At 46.8% G+C, this 21114-nt stretch overlaps 1 protein-coding gene across 10 annotated transcripts in view; it reads left to right on the forward strand.

The window, feature by feature from the left end:
* Positions 1 to 21114, forward strand: part of LARGE1 (LARGE xylosyl- and glucuronyltransferase 1) — a 565935-nt gene that overhangs the window by 228279 nt on the left and 316542 nt on the right. For all 10 annotated transcript variants that reach the window (XM_066259855.1, XM_066259874.1, XM_066259835.1 and 7 more), the window contains one exon: positions 14837 to 15138. In XM_066259855.1, coding sequence (XP_066115952.1) covers positions 14837 to 15138 — 302 coding nt within the window. The remainder of the gene's footprint in view (positions 1 to 14836; positions 15139 to 21114) is intronic.

Raw genomic sequence — 21114 nt, forward strand, 5'->3', positions numbered from 1 at the left:
ACAGCCAGGTCGTAGTGTCTACAGGTAACACTGTTATTTTGAAGTCCTTGATTTCTCAGCCATGCTAAGGCCAGTGTCCTCACTGTTCTCCTGGGAGTGGTGACTTCTCTCTGACTGGCATCCTTGCCTAGGAAAGGAGAGACAGGCCAAACAACTCCTTTCTTCCTCCCAAGCCAAGATGAATGTCCAAACAGAGATAAGCCATCAGGCACTTGGAATTTGAGGCTGTTTACATTATCTTCCAGCCCCTTCATGGCTGAGGCTTTGTCAACGACAGGTGCGGAGATTGAAAAGTGTCAGGAACATGTGAGGAGCGTGGGAGCCTTCCTTCTGGAGAAACTAATAACTGTTCCGTCACCCAGTAAAACAAGCCAGGTGTGTGCGTGCGCGCGGGCCTGGGTGCGCCCCGCTGGTTCATCACACTCCGTTAGAGACAGGTGTTGTAGTTGAAGGCCTCCTTCCTTGTCACATCTGGAGAGGTCTCTTGTTTGAGCTCTGGATTTTGATGAACAGTTTATTTCCGGATGTGGGTTTATTTCTGTAGAATGGCCTGGCTTGATTAGTGTGGAGATGCACATGCAAAGCCTACTGGGGCCCCACCCCATCCAAACCTCCAGAGCCGCTCCCTCTGAAGTGCCCTCTCCCTCTCCCTCTCATGTGGCTGGAGAGGGAAGTGTGCTTTGCAAATGCAAGAACAAGTTTTGCTTAATAATTATCAGCTGGAAATTCTATTGATGAGCAGCTGAAGGTGTTGTGGGCCTTCTGACCCATCTCTGAACACTGGTGACTGCAGACAAGGACCTCTGATTTCCCCCAGTTTTCACTTTTCCACTTCTATGGGGCCGCAGTCTGGCAGCTGAGTCTTCCTGACCTGTTAGTACCTTTTGTGTGTGTCTGTCCTCACCTCCTTTCTGTTGTTTAGGCTGCAGAACAGATCCACCTGTATTCTCCAGGGCGGGATTGCTTATAGCTCCTCACACTCCCTGCAGTAGCTCACCTGCTTAGGCACCTGACAGCATCCTTTTAAAAGGACACAGGACACTGCGAAGATAGGATACCCAGGATGTCCAGATGAAGATATCAGGGAGCTTTCTTCCTTTCTGCATCTCCATTCCTTTCCTTCTGTGTGTACACACTTGCCCTGCGGGAAGGCTGATGGTCAATTTGGGCTGCTCTGTCAGTTTCGCCTGGTCCAGTGGTGCCTTCGAGTTCGGTGGGCTTTCAGCAGTGGTATTATTTAGATGCTCTTAGTATTAATCTGTCTTCAGGAAGTTCCTTACTTTCTTGATTCTTGTTGAAACTGCTCTGCTTCTGGTCTCTCTTGTGTGTCCCCTGCTTGTCACATGGGAGTGCAACCTTTATTTCCTGGAAAGAGCTGTTTGGAGGCAGAAGGCAGAATGAAAACAGGATTTGGTAGGCGGGAAGGGAGGGTGATCAGTTTACCCTGCTCCTTCTACTCTTTTTAGAGGAAGTCTTGGCAGGTTACTTAAGCTCAATGAGTCTCTATTTCTTCTTCTTTTCAAAATGGAGGCAATAAAACCTACCTCAGAATATTGGGAGTTAGATCATGTATGAGACTCAGCCAGACTGGGTGGTCAGTAAGGGAACCATAATGATGATCCTCATCTGAGATCCAATTTCTATCAATGGGCTATTCCAGTACTTGCTTGTATTCATTGGTTTAGTCATTCAGGGCATTCATTGAGTGCCTACTGTGTGCTTGGTTCTAGGCCTAGAGCTACAACGGTGGATGAGACAGAGACACCAAAGAGCCGTCCCAATGTTGAGCTTGGAGATAGGCAGCTAAGAAGGTGGAGGCGAGGGGAGCAAGGGTCGTGCTGTGACAGGTGCAGTGGAGCAGAACAGCCAGGGGAAGGAGTGAGAGAGGGCCCTGGCTGGAGGGTGGGCAAGGATGGGGCTCTTCAGGCTGGTGTGCAGGTTCTTCTCTGAGGATTGGTGGTGTTTAAGCAGATTCCCTAACTAAGAGGGTGGAAGCAACAGCCAGTGCCGAGGTGTATGGCCAGTAGTCGCAGCCATTGTGGCCATACACATGCAGGTTCCCATTAGATTCGGGCAGATGGTAAAGAAACAGTGGAGCCAAAAAATGGTGGGCTATTCCTTTATTCAAGACTCATACTGGCCAACAAGCAAATACACATAGGTCTCCCAAAGCCACTGACATATTCTCCAGTTCCACAACCAGGAGAATCTTCTCTGGTTTTTCCTAGAATCAGTGGCCCCCACCAGTCTCAGTCACCTCTGGTTCCCCATCTGCACACCTTCTCCCTTCTCCTCTCTGCACAAGCTGGCTTCCCCTTCAGCACCCTGCCATCTTGGCTCCTCCTTCAGCACTCTGCATGCTCTCTGCTCTACTCGGCCATCATGGCCTCTTCTTCCTTCTCCTTCTTTTTAAAACTTGTTGGCGTGAAACCCCTCCTCCAGCAAACATTAGCATAACAATGGCCCTTCCCAAGCAGGAAAGTAATTAGCAATTTCACAGACCGGTGCCATTTTTTAACAATAAAAGTGAGCAAACTCAAATAACAGAAATTTTACAAACTTCTTTGCCCAACTTGAGGCCCCAAGGTGGGAGAGGTCTTGGCATATATCAAAAATCATCTACGAGGCCAGTGTGGTGGGTACAGGAGGACAGGAGGATCGTGGTAAGGTCAGAAAGATCACTGGGGTTAAGGTTTTCCAGGGCCTTGTAATCCACTGTAAGGTATTCTGGTTCTATGCCTGATGCAGTTTGAGCAGAATAGTGATGGGATCTGATACCCATTTTTAAATGTCATCTGGCTGCTGAGTGGATGGAGACTGTCTGAAGGAGGATATCGGGGTAGGTGGGAACTATGTGAGCCCAGGTGAGCAGTGGTGGGGGCTGGAGCTGGAGCTGGGGCTGGGGCTGGGGCTGGGGCTGGGGCTGGGGCTGGAGCTGGGGCTGGGGCTGGGGCTGGAGCTGGGGCTGGGGCTGGGGCTGGAGCTGGGGCTGGGGCTGGAGCTGGAGCTGGGGCTGGGGCTGGGGCTGGGGCTGGGGCTGGAGCTGGAGCTGGGGCTGGGGCTGGAGCTGGGGCTGGGGCTGGGGCTGGGGCTGGGGCTGGGGCTGGAGGTGGGGCTGGAGCTGGGGCTGGGGCTGGGGCTGGGGCTGGGGCTGGGGCTGGGGCTGGAGCTGGAGCGGGGTGGAAGGAATTGGTATTTGGGATGTACTTGGAAGGTAGAGCCGGCATTCAAATATATTGCTAATGCAGTGTATGTGAACATGAGAGAAGAAATTCAGGAATGAGCCCAGTGTTTTCAGCCTGTGCTATGGGAACAATAGGGACCCCATTTGCTGAAAGAGGGAGCAGAATGTTTTGGAGGCAGGAACCAAGGGCTCTCCTTTGGATGTGGGGACAGCAACTAACTGCTGAGTCATCATCTCTTTCCACAGTGGGGTAGGCACATCAGAATGTCCCTTCCTGATTGACATTGTGTGAAACTCTTGGGAAGCACGAGTGATTCAGGATGGCCCCTGCCTCCACAGTATAGTGTCTGCCCTGAACAGGAGTTGAGGGAGCAGATAGGCATGGTATGAATGAAGCAGGATGCATAAACAGCTAGGAGGAATGTAGTGAGTCACTTCCTTACATCCATGCTGTAGGAGGTTGCAGGGAATCCTGTGACAGGGAAAGGAATGGAGTGGGCAGCTCAGGGTGAGTGGAGTAGAGGAGGCTTCCTAGAGGGGATTTTGCAGGGAGCTATCACAGAGTCAGTGGTAATTCCCCAGGTGACAGTGCCTACAAAGGACATACACAGATACTTATTGCTTATTCTATTGCCAGTCGTGCCACCCGGGAACTTCACAGAGGGCTCTTCACATGTGGGGGCTTTGGAGACCCTGGTCGGTGAAGATCACTGGTTCTCCGGGGTACTCTTCAGGACCAGGAGGCGGAGTCGTGAAGGGCAGGAGCTTTCAACAGAAAGTCCAGGAAGTCCGACAAGACTGGAACAACCAGGGTTTCCTCTTGACAGAGCGGCTTCATCCTGCCCATCCTGACACGGCCTCTGAGGCTAGCCCCCTCACAACAACCTCGGTGGGCCTCTGTCCTGCACGGGGGCAGGAATTGGGACCTTGTACTGGGGGCCCCCCATCCAGGCATCTCTTGTGTCCTTTGTGTCTGTCTGTGCTCCTGCACCTAGCCCATGCCAAATCTCAGCTCACCCAGAAAAACCCTGGCTTTGCTTCAGTGGAATCAAACTGTTAAAGGGCCTTAATTTTATTCTTCTTGCTTCCATGATTATTGTTGGAAGCCCCATATTAAAAAAAATAAAATACCATCTTCCCAGGAGGAAGAGGTAGAAGAAAATAACCATTTATCCAAAGTGGAAACAGTAGGTTTTGCTTAATTGGTATTAGCATGGTATTTCCCCCCAAATATCTATCTTGCTGTTGGTAGTGGCTTATCTTTGCTAAGTGCCCATCCTGATAAAGCGTCGTTTCCATCAAGCCAAGCTCCTGATTAAATCTTCTCTCCCCTCCCTTCTTCCTCCCAAATCTGTCCCCATAAAACTTCATTCTTCATTTCTGATCTCCCCCAAAGGGATAGTTTGGATTTGTCGGGAAAGGGTAAAGAAAGGATTGATAAGGGTTTTTATTTTCTCCTTTTTACCCCCCGCCCTTGTTTCAATGTAGATACTGACAGGAATTGGAGTATAACTGTCAGTCAAACCAATAAAGGGGGTTGGAGCCTGTGAAGAGGGACCAGGAGAGAAAAGGAGGGCCATCGTTTATAGGCGAGAGATTGCTCGGGCAAGCTGCTGCGTGTTTTCTCTTGTTTTTAATTTGCAATTGAGCCGAGGATGATAACATTGATTTAGGTGACTTGGCAGTTCGCAGGAAAGGGCTGCTGTGGAAGGGATCAGCCACCCTGACAAAAATACTCCCTTCCTCTTCTCTTTGAAATGGGCTAGACTGGTCTTGACAGCAGCTACGCATGCATCTGGTTGGCTCCTCAGCCTTTGCTCACTTCAACCAACACAGGTAAACAGCCCGGTTTGCCTTTGATGGCTGACTTTTTCTACCAGTCTCCTTTCCAGCTCCTTCCTTTTGGTAACTCATCGGGTTGAACTGTGTCATGAACACCGCAGGCCGGAGTCGGGTGCTCCTATGGAGAGGTGTGGGTGAGGGGCGGTGGCTTTATCTCAGAGCCAGCTAACTGCAGGAGAGGTTTGTCAGAGGGCCCAGAAAGTAGGATGCACATCAAGTCCGTTCTCATGACAGGGGCAGGGGTTCTTGTTTCTCTCTGTTCATCCTCAATGTCTGTGCAGCCCAGGGGAGCCCTTTGCTCAGGTTGGGCACGTGTATAATTTCAGGTGCCATGACCAGGAATGGGCCGCCCACTCACTGTCACTGACTTACAGGCTGAAGAACACTCTCTAGATGTCTAGTCATGTCTTGCATTCAGCTTTCCTCTTACAGTCCCAGGGCAGAGAAGAATATCAGAATTTGAGGTTGCTGGTGGGATGCCCCCTCTGCCCCTCCAGGAGAACAAAGCATCATAATTTGTGTCTGTTCGAGTTAAAGGCACTCTCATGATGTAAGGCATGCATTCCTTTGCTTTGGATCCTTTTTGTGAGTCCCTTACTCTCTCCCATAGATCTGAGTTTCATTCTCGTATTCCACCCTGAGATAACGTGGTCTGGATGCACCTGGGGAGGGTAACGGAGCGGGAATGGGTGGCTCTGGGAATGCGGCTTCGTCTGGAGTCCCAAAACAGCTGCTGGGAGCCATCGAAATCTTTCATTCCTCTGTGATCTGAACTGGATTTTTGTCAATACTCCCCATTAAATAAAATCACCAGAACCCTTTTTTGGTAAATAAACATGGTCACTCAGAATGACAGTGTGTGGTTTATGGCAAGTATGAATTTACCTATTTAGAATCGGATAGTTTTCAACATCCTCTGTGCGACACATGTGAAATAGACCTTAAAATCTCGTGACAGGATTGTCCCGTGTGGCTCTCTTGATTTGAATAAGGAAAAAAAGTAAGACCTTATTAAAAATTTTTGCTGTAAAATATGATTCCTGCTAAAATGTGTAAATATGATTTACCACTCTTGGAACATACTAGTGAGATTTTAGAAGGGCTGTGAATATTTCATATAAAAATTACACACATTGCTAACATTAAAAAAAAAATAGATCAGTGGAAACATACTTATGATCTTGAGTGCCGCCAAAGAGACTTGAGAAGAAATGCTGGAATATTTCTGGGTCTGATTCTGCATAGTCAAGGGCTAAGTTGATGACCTGGATGACCATGCTCAGTTCATGCTTTCCAAAGGATACAAATTATTGTTCTTGTTTTGTTTTTAGTTTTGATGACTCTACCAATGAAGAGTATTATGCCCAACTGTTACATGTGTATGAGATACCATGAACGGGGAAATACTTCTTTCACAAGCTCGGCCAGTGAGACCAACAGGAGAGATGGGTGGCTATACCAAAAGTGGTTGACTTTATTGAGCTAATGGTTGGAATGTGGATGTATTGTGTTCTCACATGTTGGTTGATTCTCCAGATTTGGAGGGAATATCTATCTACTCAAGGTTTCTGGGGGACATTGGATTGTTCTTGTTACAAACCAGTAGTTGTCTACTAAACTGTCTGGTGATCTGAGGGAAGAACTTGGCTCACTGTCAAGTTAGTCAATTATATAAAAAATGGAGCACCATAGGCCCTGGCCGGTTGGCTCAGTGGTAGAGCATCAGCCTGGCGTGCAGGGGTCCTGGGTTTGATTCCCAGCCAGAGCACACAGGAGAAGCACCCATCTGCCTCTCCTCCCCTCCCCTCTCCTTCCTCTCTGTCTCTCTCTTCCCCTCCCACAGCCGGGGCTCCATTGGAGCAAAGTTGGCCTGGGTGCTGAGGATGGCTCTGGGGCCTCTGCCTTGGGTGCTGGAATGGCTCTGGTTGCAGCGGAGCAGCACCCCAGATGGGCAGAGCATCGCCCCCTGGTGGGTGTGCCGGGTGGATCCCAGTCGGGCTCATGCGGGAGTCTGTCTGACTGCCTCCCCGTTTCCAACTTCAGAAGAATACAAAAAAAGGAAAAAAAAAAAATGGAGCACCATATATGTTATCTTCTGCCTTGGTCGGTGATGATTTGAATGCTACTGACCAGAGCCTTCTGCCCATGTTAGGCTCCCTGGATATGAACAGAAATAAGGTTGGCCAGATTTAGAAGCAGGAAGACTTAGTTTAGTTACTGTATTGTGAGGACAGTAGTTCAAAAACCAACTGCCTCCAACTTTCAGAACTTAAGATATTTAGCCAAAAAAAAAAAAAAAATCATTGGAAGCTTTGACATCATTGAATTTCAAGTTTCAAGGGGCAAAACACTGACATCATTGCTCATTAGGGTACATTTCAGCACTTATAGCCAAAGCCCAGCCACAGAGATGGCAAATTGATGCTAAAAATGTCTTCATTTTCTTGACTTAATGAAGCTCTTTACGACGAGGTTCTGGAAAATAATTTCACGGAGGAGAAACGTCCAGTCGCATTTAGCCTGTTACAGGGAACAAACCTCGGCTTGTTTCCCAGGCCTGTGGTTGCAGATTCTTTTGCGAAGCTTGTGAGGAACTCTTTTTCTTACTGTTGTTCCATCTTTGCCAGAAGATCTCCTCCAAGGTCTTTGCTGGAACTCGAGTTTGTTTCGAATGCCAAAGAGAACTTCCAGAAAATCACTCCCGGGGAGTTTGGGGATGCAGCATTCTCTGTTTATCCCATAACGAGTGCGCAGCCATTGTGCGCCATCACCGCCGTCCCTTCCCCCAACTCCGGCTCCGCAATTCTGGACCATAGGAAAATGGCTCCACAGGGGACTGTGGCTTACTCTGACTTGTCAACTGCTCAGAAGTAGGGACACAGCTTGTCACGTGGACATCCAGTGCTCAAAGTTTAAAAGACAATTTTTTTTTTTTAACATGAGAGTTTGAAGACCAAACAAAGTTTTCTAAATTTTTCTGAAATAATTTTGGCTACAGTGATTATTTTGCAATTTCAAAGAGCATCAAAGGAGAATGCTTTTACATGAAATAAAAGGAGGGCTGTGTGTTTAAAAATATATTACAAAATGCTTACTTGATGAACACAGCTTAACGTGGAAGGGGAGGAATTGGAGAAATCGTTGGAGCAAAGTGCCCTATTGGAAGCTGAAGGGGTCTGGCAGCTGAAGTCGTGGGCCCTGATTTGAACAGAGTTCTCATCCCGGGAGGAGAGGGATTAACAGGATCAAAACAGCCCCCAGCACGTAGGAGCGAGAATACAGGGCAGCATAGGTTCTGGGAAATCAAGTAGGTCCTGGGTTACTCATGGGGATCTGTCTGTTCCTGGGATAGGAAGCAGATCCCAGGATCTGAGCCATACTGGAACTGGAATTCAGTGTGACAATGATGAGACCTCCTTTGCATTTAAACCAGTTCCTTAAATTTGCCTGAAGGAGCCACCAGATGTGCTTGCAAAGGGGGTTTAGATGTCTCAGCCGGAGGATTGGGGGAAATGCCGGAGCCAGTGTTTCTCCACCTTGACTCCACATGAGACTCTCCTAAGAGTGGATACTTCTACAAATGCTGATAAAATGTTTCCAAGGATATCTAATGGTAGCCAAGGTCTGAGAGCCACTGGCGTAAAGGGCCAGGGATGAAGCTGTAGCAATAACAGCAAATCAGATTCGACTTGTTTGGAGTGGGACGAATAGGAGACATTCAGGTTAGAGGCAATAAGAACAGTAGGTCTAGAGCCAGTGAACCTGGGGTCAAGACTCTTCCTCTGCCATGTGTTGTTGGGATGGCACTGAACACGTTAAATCATGTTTCTCTTTTTCTTTCTCTCTTATTTGGCAGGTAGGGAGAGGGAGAAAACTTACTTTATTGAAGCGTTGTGAAAACTAAAATGAGGTGATACATAGTCCCCAGGAACTCGGTAGACACTGACCAAGTGTTTGTTGAATTTGGTAAATGACCTTGATAGATGGAGTTGCTTGTGTACATTGTCAAAGTGCAGAATGTGGGGGCAATAGGATCATCACTTAGATACTAGCCCTGGCACCTGCGACTGAGGCTGGCGGAGCAGGGTACGACCGAGGGAGGGAGACTAAGCCAGAAGACCGATGTTCTAGGACAGGGTCTAGAACTAGCCAGGGCCAGCCTGGCACTTGTTTTTATACATGAAGTGTCACTGGGACAGAACCATGCCCATGTGTCATGATTTTTTGTGGCTGCTTTTGTGCCACAATGGCAGAGTCCAGCACTAGCATCAGAGACTGCATGGCCTGCAGAGCAGAACGTATTTACTCTCTGGGTGTAGAAAAAGTTTGATGACTCCTGTTTTAGGAGAAGATTAACAGGCTTGGTCTGGGATGGCGCATTTGAAATAGGATGAGAGAAGCAAGTTCTTCGAACATCAGGAAGGAGGAATTGGCAGGCTCTGGTGGCAGCTTGTACATGAGGGGATTTTGCCATATGAAGGTTAGGGAATGCAGTGTCTCTATCACGGGTAGAGTGATGCAGGGACAGCCTTCCTGAAGTCTGGGCATGGTGTCCAGGATCTTGGTGTCCTTAACTAGAATGACCCGTGTACATCTAGGTTCTGTCGCCACTGGCAGAGGCTGGTATGAGCTCCATACATGGGTGGCCGGGGGGCTGGGAGGTCCTCTCAGGTCCTGGCCCTGCCTCTCTCTTCATGAAGGGTGGACATCGCACAGCGCTAACCACCAGCACTCAGATCCAGACATGCAGTGCACAGGAGATTGACTCAGACCGCCACTTAGGACATTCTGGGTGGCATGTCCCTCCTCTCTGTCACTAACCATACTGCAAGGAGGTTGATTTTCAATTTACCTTTTTTGTTCTGCATCTTAGATGTTTTGATTGTTAATTCAGAGTATTCATCTTGAGCAGATTCAGAGAGTCAAGCCTGATGATAAATTTATGTTTGTGGAGAAGTTTTGGAGGGAGGAGGAGATGTGTACTATGGTTTTGAATAATGCCTTGTTGGGCATTTTAATCCCAGTATGGGCTGAACTGCTGATCAACGCAGGTAGGCATTATGTGACAGAGGTGCACCGTGTGTACACACAGACTGTGTATGTGTAGAAAAAATAGACACCCGGAGGACAGGTAAAGGAGAAGCAAGGATAAAAGGGGCTCAGAAATGAGGGACTCCATTTGCTCTTGTTTTAATCTGTGCTGTGTGGGCTGGCGCGGGCCAGGAGGGGAGGTATGATTCTGCCTGATGCATGCAGGTATACTCGCCAGCGTCCCCCAGTTTACATGCGGGGACACTGACTCACAGAGAGGTTAAGTGCTTTGCCTAAGTGCCTTTATTAGTAAGTGGCCAAACCATCATTTAGACTCAGCTTTTACTTGCTTCAAATCTCAGACTCCTCCGACTCGACTTGTTTGCTTTGTCTCTCTTGGTTATCTGTCCCTCTTTTCACAGCATTTAATACGATGAGGTCATTTTAGTGTAAGGTTTGCTAGATCTATTTCTTCAGGCCATTTTCTTAAAAATGTTCTAGATGCCAGTCTTTCCCTCTATTCCCTATTCAAATGCTTTAATAAGTGCGCCAGGCCCCGGGGATAAAGAGAGCCCAGATACTGGGCCGTGACACTCAAAGTGTGACCTATAAACTGTTGTTTGTCCCTGTGTTAGGCAGAGTTCTCCAGACCAGTAGGGTGTGTGAGTGTGTCTGTGTGCACATAGAACAATTTATTATAAATAATTGGTTCACTTGGTTATGGAGATGGTCTAGTCCCAAGGTCTGCAGGGTGAGTCGGCCGCTGGAAACCCAGGGAAGCCAACAGTGTAGTTCTAGTCTGAAGGCCAGCAAGCTCCAGACCCAGGAAGAACCAGGGTTTCAGTTCAAGTCCAAAGGCAGGAAAAACAAACAAACAAAAAATAATGTCCCAGTTTGAAAGCTGTGAAGCAGGAGTAATTTTCTCTTCCATAGGGCAGGGTCAGACTTTTTTGTTCTATTCAGACCTTCAACTGATTGGATGAGGCCCACCCACATTAGGGAGGACAGTCTACTTTATTCAGTCTACGGATTCAAATGTTAATCTCCTCCAGAAACACTCAGAATAATATTTGACCACTTATCTGGACACCCCACAGCTCAGTCAAGGCGACACATAAGAAGAACGATCACAGCTCCCAAACTGTTACTGGTCTGCAACAAGATGAGGATGGAAATTTTAAGTATGTGTTTAGAAACTTCTAAGAGCAATTGGACATACATCAAGCATGCAATCAGATGACCTGTCTTGATGAACAGAGTATAGACAAATTTGTTGAATTCAAGTGATATATTGCACATGGGGCAAGCTAGGTACTAGGCATTGTTTATGAGGACCAAATTTTTATCCAGGATAAATTGGAAGGGGCGCACTTTCTTCACCACTGATTGAGAGATACTGCCCAGCTGTTTCCATAGGCCCCAAATCCCATGTGATGGGCTTTATAGTGGTGGTCTGTGCACAAAGCAGGGGAGTGTTCTGGGAGAGACCACAGCCCTTGAGACTTCCCAGAGAAGTACAGAACATATCTAAGGGACCGGCCCCTCTCTGCCCTAACCCTCCCGCCTGCCTCCCCACTCTCCGAGGGTTCAGAGAAGCCGTAACAAAGAGGTCCCGAGCCAAAGAGACGAGGCGTCCAGGAACAAAAGCAAGAGTCAAGCTAGATAAACGCAGAAGGAGTCATGCACTTGGCAGAGCAACAGACCCCGCTTGTGTGAACTCCGGACCATGCAGCGTTGTGTCAGCTGGGGGAGAGACGCAGGGTCCATCTGCACAGTGCCAGCCGAGAGGGGCCTGGAGCACACCTCCACCACTTTCCCTTTCCGAATCAGAAACTGGCTGTGATGAGAAAGGGGTCAGCTTGAGATCATGTAAAACAAACCCACAAATCAGAAAGTATAATTTGCCATTTATGAAGCACAGTGTATGTGCCAGGCACTGGGCACAGCATGAGTGCTGCCTTTCCCAATGAGACCTCCCCTCTTTGAGGCCTGGCATTTACCATTCTGTGTGTCTTCATTAGTGACGCATCTACAGAGCTTTAAAGTGCAGGACGTCTTTGAGAACAAAGTTTGGGTAAAGCCACTTAGGATGCTTATTGTATCTCCCCTCCAGTATCCCTGGAATTGTAGTTGCTTAGGGAATGCATAATTACCCTTCATTTATAAGCACATAATCAAAGAGTTAAAATTTAGTTTCTCAGAAACATGTAAAGTGTAGAGCTTTCTGGAGAGGAGTGTGGGAGGGGTAATGAGACCTCCATGGGAAACCTGCCTGATTCCACATTATCCTGGATGAACTTTGACCTACTTAAGGCTGAAGGCAAGAGAGTTCAGAGATGTCGCATGTCCAACTCAGCCATGGTTTGTTGGCTGCTTGCTCCCATATACCACTCAGAAAATTTACAACCTTAGACATTACCGACTCACCTTAACCTGTGATATCACTCACCCTAACACAGAAGGACTTGGAAGAAGAACTTTACACTGAGCGACTCCCGGTGATGGGCACAGTGCTTGGTGCCTCGTATTTTGGTATCTTACTTAAGCCTTCTCTCAGCCTTGTAAGGTTAGCATTTCTGCTCCCATTTCACAGAAAGGAATACTGAAGCTCAGCGTTTAAGTAACCCCTTCAGAGAACACGCTTTGAGTTCCTATTTGTTGTCAACTTTGTGGGCTCCCAGAGTTTCTGGGATTCCTGCTCAAATGTTCCAAAAGACCCCATGCTCCAGAACAACTGTGCCTCTTCACCTTGATTCAGATCACTCTGTACCACAGTGGGAACATGGCATAAGTTCGTAGAGTCTCAGTTTCCTCTTCTGTAACAGGGGCACCACTGCACCTGCTTGTGCTGTGTTAACCTAAGACACGCAGCACAGGCATGCGACCGGTGCTGCACGGAGCGTTACTCTGCCCACCTCCGAGCTAGGTGCTCATCTTCCCCGCCCCCTGCTCGAAGGGTTGCTGTCCTTTGAGAAGACACAATTGCCATTCGCTGCCTATTCTTTTTCATTCTCGGTGAAGCTAATTTGATTTGACCAAACAGGGAGACCGGTTTCAAAAGCCTGGGTCAGAGCTTGTAATCGACTGGCTGGATGACAACACAACCCTCATCAACCTGTGATTTCACGTCCTCACACAGCACTCACCTCGGCCTTTGATCTGTGGTCCGGGACTGTGAAATTCAGCAAGTCATGTTCTCTGCATTGATGGGAAAGAACCAGGAGCTCAGGCATTTAACCCAGAGGAGGCTCAGAGGGGAAAGAGGAGTCCTGTGTGTGAAGACCAGGCTGCACATCAAAAAGCTCCGGACAGCAGCACTGCAGCTCCTCCCAGCACAGGTGAAACCTGTGGGGGGTCAGTCACCACATTCTTTGATCCTCAAGTTTTGTGAGTCACACAGACTCTCTGGGACAGTTTGGAAGCTCAGTGGGATCTGGGCAGGAAGTAGAAAAACTCCGAGTATGAAAAAGGAGTGTTTTTTGGGCAAGCGGCTGAGAGAGAGTAGTTGGCTGGATGTGATTTTTGCTTGGTTGTCTCTGAGGCAGTCACGGTGCAGGCGGTTCCTGGGGTTTCTGGGGCATGGGAGCAGAGGGGTGACACCTTTCAGTGTATCTTGTGTTGTTGGGGTTCCTGAAGGGTAAAGCATGCTTGAGCCTCCTGTACACCTGGTGGCATGCTAAGTATCCTTGGGAGAAGAGGTTGTACGTGAATAATTTTTGAAAACTCTGTGGCTTTCTGTATAGCCCATTATGAAACTGCATCTAGGTGGAATGTGTATGGGCCTGGGCATAAGAAAGACCTTGGTACGCATCTGACATCACTACACTCGGTGGTGTGACTTTGAAAAGCCTACTTCTCTTCTCGGTGTATGATTGTTAAATGGGGCAGTGCTGGCACTCAATAATGGAGACTGCTTTTCTGGGAAAACTTTGAGATTGATTACAGTCCTACTTTCTTCTTCCTTGTTGGCCTTCATTATTTTACTCTTGGCATGGACAAACACAGCCACCCTTTCGGAATTGATTGAATATGATGATAATGATAACAAAGATAAAAAAAGACTCGGTTTTTGTCCTGATTGAACTCCTAATCTTCATGGAAAACATTTGATAAATAATTTCCCAAATCCAGTATGACAGATACATGGTTTTATTTTATTGCTGTTTTGTTTTTGGGGTGCTTATGCACAAAGTACTTTTGGGATATGCTGAAGGATATTTTGCTTACAATCTGAAGGCTTCCCCTGGGAAGTGATGCTTCTGCAACAGGGGTTTGAAGGATTAATAGGAGTTCACATAGGAAGAACTAAATAAATATAATCATTATTAATATTTCTTCTTTTTTTTCCCCTCCTCTTTTTTATGCCCACTTCCACGTGATTCTAGTCCTCACCTCCCTTCCCCTTCCCTTTCTCCTTCTTCCCCACCTCTTTCTCCTCCTTCACATTCATAATGCTTTATTGATAACAAGATGTCTATCTAGTAACACGCCAAGTAGGAAAAAGAAGACAGTGCATTTAATTAGGAAAAATTGTATTATGATTTCCTTCTCGAAATAGCATGTTAGTTTTTATCACTGTAATAAGTCATTCTGTTCTCAACTTTCTTCCCACTTCAGCCTGGATGCATTTATTTGTAACCCACTTTCCATCTGTTTTCCCTTGTAAATGGGATTGTGAAAGGAACTTCGCTATGCAGTACTGGCTGTCTGGGGTACATAGAGGGGCTGGGGTGTGTTTCATTCCGGGTTAACTCCTTCCTGGTCTTTCTGTACCCGCAGATGGGAAGCCTGTGTCTCTGTCTCCGCTGGAGTCCCAGCCGCACAGCCCCCGGTACTCGGCCTCTGGCCAGCGGGAGCGGGAGAGCCTGGAGGTGCGGGTGCGTGAGGTGGAGGAGGAGAACCGTGCCCTCCGCAGGCAGCTCAGCCTGGCCCAGGGTGGGGCCCCAGCCCATCGCCGTGGCAACCGCTCCAAGACCTACTCCATGGAGGAGGGTACTGGCGACAGCGAGAACCTTCGTACTGGCATCGTGGCAGGCAACAGCTCCGAGTGTGGGCAGCAGCCGGTGGTGGAGAAGTGTGAGGTAAAGAGCACCTGGAGCCATCGAAGGCCTACCTGTCCCCACCCTTTGCAAATACTGCCCTAGAAGCACCTCCAGATGCCTGGACAGGCCTGGGTGTGAATCCAACATGGTCACTAACTTTGCTGTTTGGCCTGACAAATTTTTAGCCTCTGAGCCTTAGTTTTGCCACCTGTAAATTGGGAATAAGAAAGCCTACACTGCAGAGATAGTAGTAAATGGTACAAGCTGATGGAACCCGCTTCTCATTTCTTTGTGGTTCTGTTCAGGGTTTATACACCTAGTTATCATCCTGAGGACCCCTGTGGCTTAGACTGCAGTGTGAGTTGTGCCCCTGGGGTTGTGGCTCTGTTGGGCAGCTCCCTTGGGTTTCATTCTTACCTTATGAACAGCTTCTGCAATTCAGAACCAGAGACCGGTTGCTTATTCAAGGTTTGAACTTTTATAGCTTGATATAATGTCCCCCCTTTTAGAGTATGCTTTATCTCTTAGTAACTCTTTGGACAATTGGAAAACTTACCCACCCCTTTTTCCTACCACCCCTCACTCCCCTCATTCATGTAGCCATGCTTATGTGTCTCCTAAATACACACACTCTTTCTCTCATACTCATTTCCTACTTCTTCTAGTTCCCATGGAAAGGAGTTAGAGCATCTCTGTTCAGAGGAAGACTTTTTGACACACACACAAGCCTGAGCTCATATCCCAGCTCTGGTGGTTTATGCTTGAGCACTTGAGCAAGTTTCCTGACCTCTCTGAACTTCAGATGTCTTATCAATAAATTGAGAAAATAATACCTGCTTTATGGAACAATTGTGAGAATTAAATGGGATGTCCATATAAAGGCACAAATAGTAGCCTGGTATGTAAGTTTCAATTATGGGGCATTTTAAAATTATCTTTAGATAGACATAGATATGTGCTGTTTGTTTATTTCATTTCCCGGCCACGTTCTCAGAATGTTAGACTTCAAATTTTCTGAAGAGAAAACACTTTGCAAACTATAATCTGCTGTCTATGTGAATGAAATTATTTCTAATATTGGTGATACCATACAGTGTCACAAGGGGATACAGGGCTTATTATCTATTATCTTTCATTTATTCATTCATTCATTCAATACTTACTGAGCCTCTGTTAGATATCTCACATTGTACTCTGTGCTGGGAAATAGCAATGAATGAAAAAGACACAAATTTCCATTTTTCTGGTTCTTGTATTCTTAGGTGGGAAGTGGAGAAAGAGATAATAAACAAATAGAGAAATGCAAATGTCAATGGTGATAATACATGTTTGTTCAGTCCTGCCTACACGCCAGGCCCAATCTCCTTAATCTTCCACAACTGTGGACAGTGGCCCATATTACTTAACATCTCTATTTTACATCTTTGAATATGGGTACTTGGCAATGTTCACAATTCCCTCGGCCGAGGCTAGTTTGGGGAGGGCCCTAATTTGGGGACCTTCTGTGCCTGCCTGGGGGAAGGCCTGTTTGATTTCTTAGGCTCTCTGCTCTCAGGCGATGGTCACGGTGTCAGGTTGGAGTGGGTGATGGAGTTCTGCTGACTAGGTGGGAAGGCCTAAATGGAGAGTTTGTCTCCTTGAGTGTATTTACATTAATATGACCCAATCCTACTCAAAGAAGTGACAAGAAAATTAAAAATAGAAAAGGAAAAGGGAAAAGGGGGGTAAATGTCCCTCAGGAAAATGAGGAATTTCTCTTTCTGTCTAGACAGCAGCTTACCTCCCCTGGGCATGTTACTGAGAGGTAAACATTTTACTTTAAAGAGGACTTCTTTCTGACCTGACCCGGCATTGGCGCAGTGGATAGAGCATTGGACTGGGATGCAGAGGACCCAGGTTTGAAACCCCAAGGTCGCCAGCTTGAGCGCAGACTCACTAGCTTGAGTGCAGGGTCATTGGCTTGAGCATGGGATCATAGACATGACCCTATGGTCGCTGGCTTGAAGCCCAAGGTCGCTGGCTTAAAGCCCAAGGTCGCTGGCTTGAGCAAGGGATCACTCTGTCTGCTATAGCCCCCAGTCAAGGCACATATAAGAAAGCAATCAATGAACAACTAAGGTGCTGCAATGAAGAATTGATGCTTCTCATCTCTCTCCCTTCCTGTCTGTTTCTGTCTGTCCCTCTCTCTGTAATGTCCAAAAAAAAAGAAAAAGAAAATGAAGAGGACTTCTTCCCTCAGTATCCCCCAAAATAGTGTAGGAAAAAGACCATTGGCTTTTGAAGATTAGAGACATGTGAGTGACTCCTGGCACAGTCCTAGCTTAATAGCATTGAGTAAGTTATATCACTTTTCTGTACTCAGTTTCGTTTCCTTGTTTGTAAATCACAGATGAAAATCAAGTTCCTGCCTCCTATCATTTGGGTGGTGACAGTGGTTATTAGAGCTCTAGGCAGACTCCTAGATAGTTGTGTTAACATTAGATTTCATTATGGATTTATTTTAAAAATCCAAAAAAAATGATTTTGCATCTTATCTTTTTTTATGTTTAAGAAGTCTAGATGCTTTTGGTATAGGGCTGTCAATGTTGGACAGTCAGGCTCCCTCTATCTTTCATTTAGCTTGCTTGACTACATTCTCAAGGTCGTCTCATGATCCACAAAGTTCATCAGAGCTTCAGTCATGTTATGTTGTCCACATTCCAGCTGGCAGGAAGGAAGCAGCATTAAAATGAGGCATCAAAACTTCCTTTAAGAACAAGTCTTACAGGCCCTGGCTGGTTGGCTCAGTGGTAGAGCGTCGGCCTGGCGTGCAGAAGTCCCGGGTTCGATTCCCGGCCAGGGCACACAGGAGAAGCGCCCATCTGCTTCTCCACCCCTCCCCCTCTCCTTCCTCTCTGTCTCTCTCTTCCCTTCCTGCAGCCGAGGCTCCATTGGAGCAAAGATGGCCCGGACGCTGGGGATGGCTCCTTGGCCTCTGCCCCAGGCGCTAGAGTGGTTCTGGTCGCAACAGAGCGATGCCCCGGAGGGACAGAGCATCTCCTCCTGGTGGGCAGAGCATCGCCCCCTGGTGGGCGTGCCGGGTGGATCCCGGTCGGGCGCATGCAGGAGTCTGTCTGACTGTCTCTCCCCGTTTCTAGCTTCAGGAAAAAAAAAAAAAAGAACAAGTCTTACAAATTTCACAGTCAGTTCCTTTTAGAACCCATTTGTAGCACTTTGTTGCAGGACTGCCTTTAGTTCCCATATAGCTGCAAGGGAGCCTGGAAAAGAATAGATTTTATTCAAAGAAGTCATATTCTCTATTAACACGTTGGAGTTCTGCTTCTAGAGAGAACAGTTATTATGATTACAGTGAATGTTCTTTGACAACTCGTGACCCCCAAACTTGATCATGCATTAGAATTACATATCAAAAATTCATATTCATGGTACCTACCCTGGACCTACTAATTGAGAATCTCTGAGAGTAGGTCCCAAGAGTGTAACTATCAAAAAACAATCTATTCAGGTGATCTTAGATAGTGGAGACTGTTGGAAACCACTGCTTGAAGGCACAACATAAATACATAATGGGGTTCTCTTTATTCCCTGTGCTCCTTGAAAGATAATGCAGGAATATGGGAATTCAGACCTTGAGGTTGCTGGTTGTTGCTATAACTTATTTTTTAGTCTTTTGACTTGCATCTGAGAATTAGATTATATTTGTTTTTCTTTTTCTTTGTGTTAATTGATAATGTTACTTCTTAGACCCTTATAAAGTTATTTTTGGTAGACTGTGTCTGTGATGAGCCCCTGCTCCTGTTCAGATGTTTTGTAGATGAGTTTGAAAGTCTTGATCTCCTGGCATTTTATTTCAAAGCGATCTACTCTAGGTGTGCTTCACCTTGAGATGCTGGCTTCATACTCATTAGCATATGCTTCCTCTGTCTCCATGGCTTGGTATCTCATAAATTTTAGTTAAAAAGCCATAGAAAGCTAACAAGAAATGTCAGTCAATGGAGTCAAAATAGAAGCCTCCCTTCATCTGACATGTGGTGGTTACAAGTGTTGAAGCTAGTCTTGACATGCTGTCAGATGCAGGGCCCCGTAACCAAGGACGTCACCCTCATCTCTTGTTGCACCGAGACTTCTCTGGGGTATGACAAGTATTTCTGAAAACTCTTCTGTAATGAAGCCCAGGCTGTCAGCTGAGATATCGGGTGAAAAAAGCAATGGGCCCTTGCTGGTCCTTGTGCTCTCTTATCATTTCCTAACGATGTGGTTTTCAACTAGCTGCCCATGTTATCCATGCCTTCCTGTTGTCAGAGCAGGCCTGCTCCAGAGAGGGGCTGGTTTCTGTGTGCCTTGAGCAGAATGCTTCTCTTTGATCTCCACTTGTGCCTGTGTGTGTGTGTACAGATACATACATTTTTCTTGCATTTCTGGTCTACTTTGGGGCTGAGCTATGGTACCGCAGGAAAATCACTGGACCCGGAGTCAGAGTTCCTCACCAGGAGTCTTTGCTTTGCCACTCACTAGCCGTGTGACCTTGGGCGATCCAGGTATTCCCCCGGAGTCTGTTTTATCGCTGTAAAATGAGACGGTGTTTTTCCCAGTGCAGTTGTGAGGGTGAAATGAGATAGCAGGTGGGAAGCTAACTCTGTATGAGTGTAACATATACTTATGACAGCTATTCCCATTTCCTGTTGCTGTCTAACAAATCACCTAAAACATAGTGGCTTCAAACACCAGTCGTTTTATTGCCTCTCATAGTTTGTATGGGTCAGGGGTTTGGGAAGCACTTAGCTGAGTGGTTCTGGTTTGTTCTAAGTTTGTGGCTGGAGCTGGAACCGTGCGGGCCTGGGACAGTGGGGGTTGGCCTGGCATCACTTTTTCCTGTTGTAGTCTTGGGGCCTCTCCATGTGGTCTCTACATGGCTAGTTTGGGCTTCCTCACAACATGGTGGCTCCAGGGCAGTCGGCTGCTTTAAGTACAAATACTCGTGAGCAAGGTAGAATGGAAGCACTTTCTGACCTGGCCTCAGAAGTCACATAGTGTCACCTCTACTGATAGTGTAGCCCCATTAGTTGAAACATTCACAAAAGCCCGCCCAGTTTCAAGGGGGTAGAAACACACACCCCATCTCTCAGTGGGAGGAATGTCAAAGAATTTGTGGACATACTTTAACACTGCGTTGATTGATAATGTTACAGAAAGTGAGGTGCATCTCTGATGTCAGACCACCTTTAAGGAAGTGTCTCTCTTTCCTTCTACTCTATGCTCTGAACTTTATTTCTTAGTAGCAATGCCTTTAAAGTGTACCAGACACTACCTTACATAAAATATCTCATGAAGTTCACAAGACATACTTTTGCAAATTAGAAAACAACTAAAGGTGAAATAATTATTTCAAAGTCACACAGCCAGGAAGAAGTGGAGCTTGCATTAAATCTAAGCACTTGGCTTCCAGAAGCTGTGCTCTGAACCTCTGTGTTAAATACTCTATGAATTACTGCTCTGGGGACCCACACTTGCATTGGCTTCAGAGCCCCAGTTCTTACTGGGTGCCTGGCTGGCAGGTGTCTCACCTCAGAAGGCTTCTGGGTGACCAGTTAGGATATGTGGGTTGGGTCATCTTTCACACTGGGGGCCCTAGCAGCCCCTAAGTGTTCTCTTTTCTCAGTAGGTCTCCATAAGGATGTGTCTATTCTTTTAAAAGAAGCTGGGCTGTTTTAAATCACTTTGCGGATTGTGGCTGTATTTGTGAGCTCAGCAGGGGTTTGCCAGTTTGCATCAGGCGTTATGTTTATAGAACTTGTCACCTCTCACCTGCATTTTCTGGGCCCCTGACTAAACCATGCTATTTTGAGCTGTTTGATCTATTTCCTTGTTTTAGCTTCATCTCCCAGGATTTATTTTTTTATATTTATTTATTTTATTTTTTTACAGAGACAGAGAGAGTCAGAGAGAGGGACAGACAGGGACAGACAGACAGAAATGTAGAGAAATGAGAAGCATCAATCATCAGTTTTTTGTTGT

The sequence above is a fragment of the Saccopteryx bilineata genome, chromosome 1, assembly GCF_036850765.1.
Source record: "Saccopteryx bilineata isolate mSacBil1 chromosome 1, mSacBil1_pri_phased_curated, whole genome shotgun sequence".
Lineage (NCBI taxonomy): Eukaryota > Metazoa > Chordata > Mammalia > Chiroptera > Emballonuridae > Saccopteryx > Saccopteryx bilineata.